Source organism: Montipora capricornis, chromosome 6 (assembly GCF_036669925.1).
Source record: "Montipora capricornis isolate CH-2021 chromosome 6, ASM3666992v2, whole genome shotgun sequence".
NCBI lineage: Eukaryota > Metazoa > Cnidaria > Anthozoa > Scleractinia > Acroporidae > Montipora > Montipora capricornis.
Window position 1 is genome coordinate 40,442,293 of NC_090888.1, and position 2,500 is coordinate 40,444,792.

General features: G+C 40.7%; 1 protein-coding gene across 2 annotated transcripts in view; it reads right to left on the minus strand.

The window, feature by feature from the left end:
- The window catches only part of LOC138052142 (cationic amino acid transporter 2-like), a 31,238-nt gene that overhangs the window by 16,924 nt on the left and 11,814 nt on the right, over positions 1–2,500 (minus strand). Inside the window, exon 1 of one of the 2 annotated variants that reach the window (XM_068898518.1) lies at positions 2,103–2,500. This exon is cut by the window's right edge and continues 580 nt beyond it. The exons of the other annotated variant lie outside the window; for it this stretch is intronic. Coding sequence (XP_068754619.1) covers positions 2,103–2,500 — 398 coding nt within the window. The remainder of the gene's footprint in view (positions 1–2,102) is intronic. 2 annotated transcript variants of the gene reach the window in all.

The window sequence follows — 2,500 nt, forward strand, 5'->3', positions numbered from 1 at the left end:
ACAATCACGATCTTTCTTTCAATCGGTTCAGCGCTTACAGTAAACTCTACTGATTGGTAATTAACCAGCTAACAACAGCGACCGTTCGATATAAGACGACGCTTATCAGTTGAATTTTAGGCCATGTTCTTGCTTTCTTTGTCATAATTTCCAGAGCAGATTTCAGTACTAAAGAATATTGAAGTTCAACGATTGAGCCCTGTGCTTAGAGCCTGAATAATAATTTGACCGCTGACTGGTTGGCTCAGTTGCTTGAGCATCAGACCACCGCGAAGAGGATTCCATCGTCTGCCAGACCTCAGGATCATTAAAGAACTGAGGAGAAAGTCCTGACTCTGTGATACATCTGCAAATGGTTAGACATTTTAATCTTCTCGGGTAGGGACCGAAAACCATACGCCCCTTCTCACAGGTAGCCGGCCCACACTGTAGTCTCAAAGAATGGGGCACGGAATTCTCAGTTTGTACTCTGGCCTGTAAAAGGGACACTATTCATTGGGACTTTTCTCTGTCGTGCAGCTTTCACTATCTGAGTGATGAAACTCAAACAAACTTGACGAAAAAGTTGGATACTTTCAATCTATAGATTGAGAGGGACAAGGAATGCTTTTCATCGTTATTTTTGTAACACATGGTATGATAATAACAATTTCACAAAAAAAATAGATAGCCTGAGTAAGGTCTGTTCGTTAAACCGATGATACTTCTTTTGCTCTAAATTATTCCAAATCTACCGATTCTCTTACATTCTAAGCACCTGTGCACTGAAGAAAATGGTTGTGCGGCCCCGAATTACGACTTTTCGTTTTTCGCACGCTTTTTCATGGTAACGCATTTCCTTTACTGTGTGACAATAAGGGGCGAACTACTTGACTGACTCTCAAGCACAAAAGGAAAAACAAACCATTCACAGCACCTGAGAGCAACCCTTTTGGTTTGTTGACTCGAATAAACTGTCAAAGAAATTTTTAATTCGGCTCTAATTTTCCGGCCACCCTTAGCGTCTGAATCAGACGCAAGCGTAAGAAAACAAAATCCACTGTTTCGATCCCGGATTTCGATGACCTGACGCTTTAAAAACAAGCTTGTACGACTCTCTTTACGTCTTCGAATTCTATTTCGTCGCTGATGACAACTAAAACCTTTCAAACAATTCGGCAACTTCTGGTGGCTGCAGGTGACGTACTTCTCCTGACGAAGACACGTTTTATCAATGTTGTATTACGTTTTTCTAAACGAAAGATCATCTCAGTTTAATGAAGCATTAAACTGAGCTGCACTGCCCTGCTATCTGAGTTATCAAGTCACCTGAGAGTTTGTTAACTGCGAGTTCATAGAGGATATTACATGGCCGCGCGGAGATTCGAAATTTCTCTTTGAATGTTGAAGAATTTTTTCAACACGAAAGCTCACTTGGTATTTCGTTGGTGTTTATATAATAAGTGAAAATATGATGGATAATAAAGGAAAGTAACACTAGCACTGCAGGTATGAAAACTCATACAAGCAATGTCAATCCACAGTTCCAATCCACAAGTACGTTCCATTTTATCCTTTTCGTCTTTTTTTGCAATACACCTTTTTACAGATACGGCGGCCATTTTGATTTCTATTGTTTCAAGTAGCTATTATGGAATGCCCAGGGGAAAAATACATATTAATTTGCCCCCTGGGCATCCCATAATGTCTTTCGAAACAATAGAAATCAAAATAGCCGCCGTATCGGTCAAAAGGTCTATTGTGTTGCATTGGCGATTGTTCGGGCAGAAAAGCGCTCAATGCATGACTTTCATATGTTGTCCATCAAAATGTTGACTTGCACACATCCCCCAAATCAGAGTCATTTTGGAGTCTTACAGTCGATGTGGTCGCCGCTCAAATGATCAAAAGTGTTAACATTGTTGTCACTTCTGTGTTCGCTCGAGTTCACCTCAAGGACCTCAAAAAGCACCAACCGACAAAACGCTGCTTATTGGCTTTCATTCCAATGGGTCACAGCTCACTGACTCAGAGCTGTGTTGTCAACTGAATTAGTTATTTGAATATTAAATGTAAATGCAGACATGCATGGCTTGACTGGTGAAGGTCAAAGCTATTCTTACCTAAAGACAACACTATGGAAATGGGGATAACTCGACTGGGATTCCTAGCCTCTTCACCACTTGTCGCGATCACATCAAACCCAACAAACGCGTAAAAACAGGTTGCTGCCCCTGAAAACACTCCAGAAACGCCATACGGAGCAAAATCACGCGTCCAGTTCTCGACCTTCGAGAAGTAGATACCCACGCATATTATAAACGCGATCACAAATAAATTGATTAATGTGCATAAATTGTTGAATCTAGACGTATTTTTAACACCAAAGGAGAGGATGAAGGTCACCAAAAGGACAAGAAAAAATGCCAAAAAATCTGGATGTGATAATCCCGCAACGTCCATTTGTCCAATATGGGACAGAGTAAAATTACGAATTCTATCGTTTAGTATCGAGTCAAAA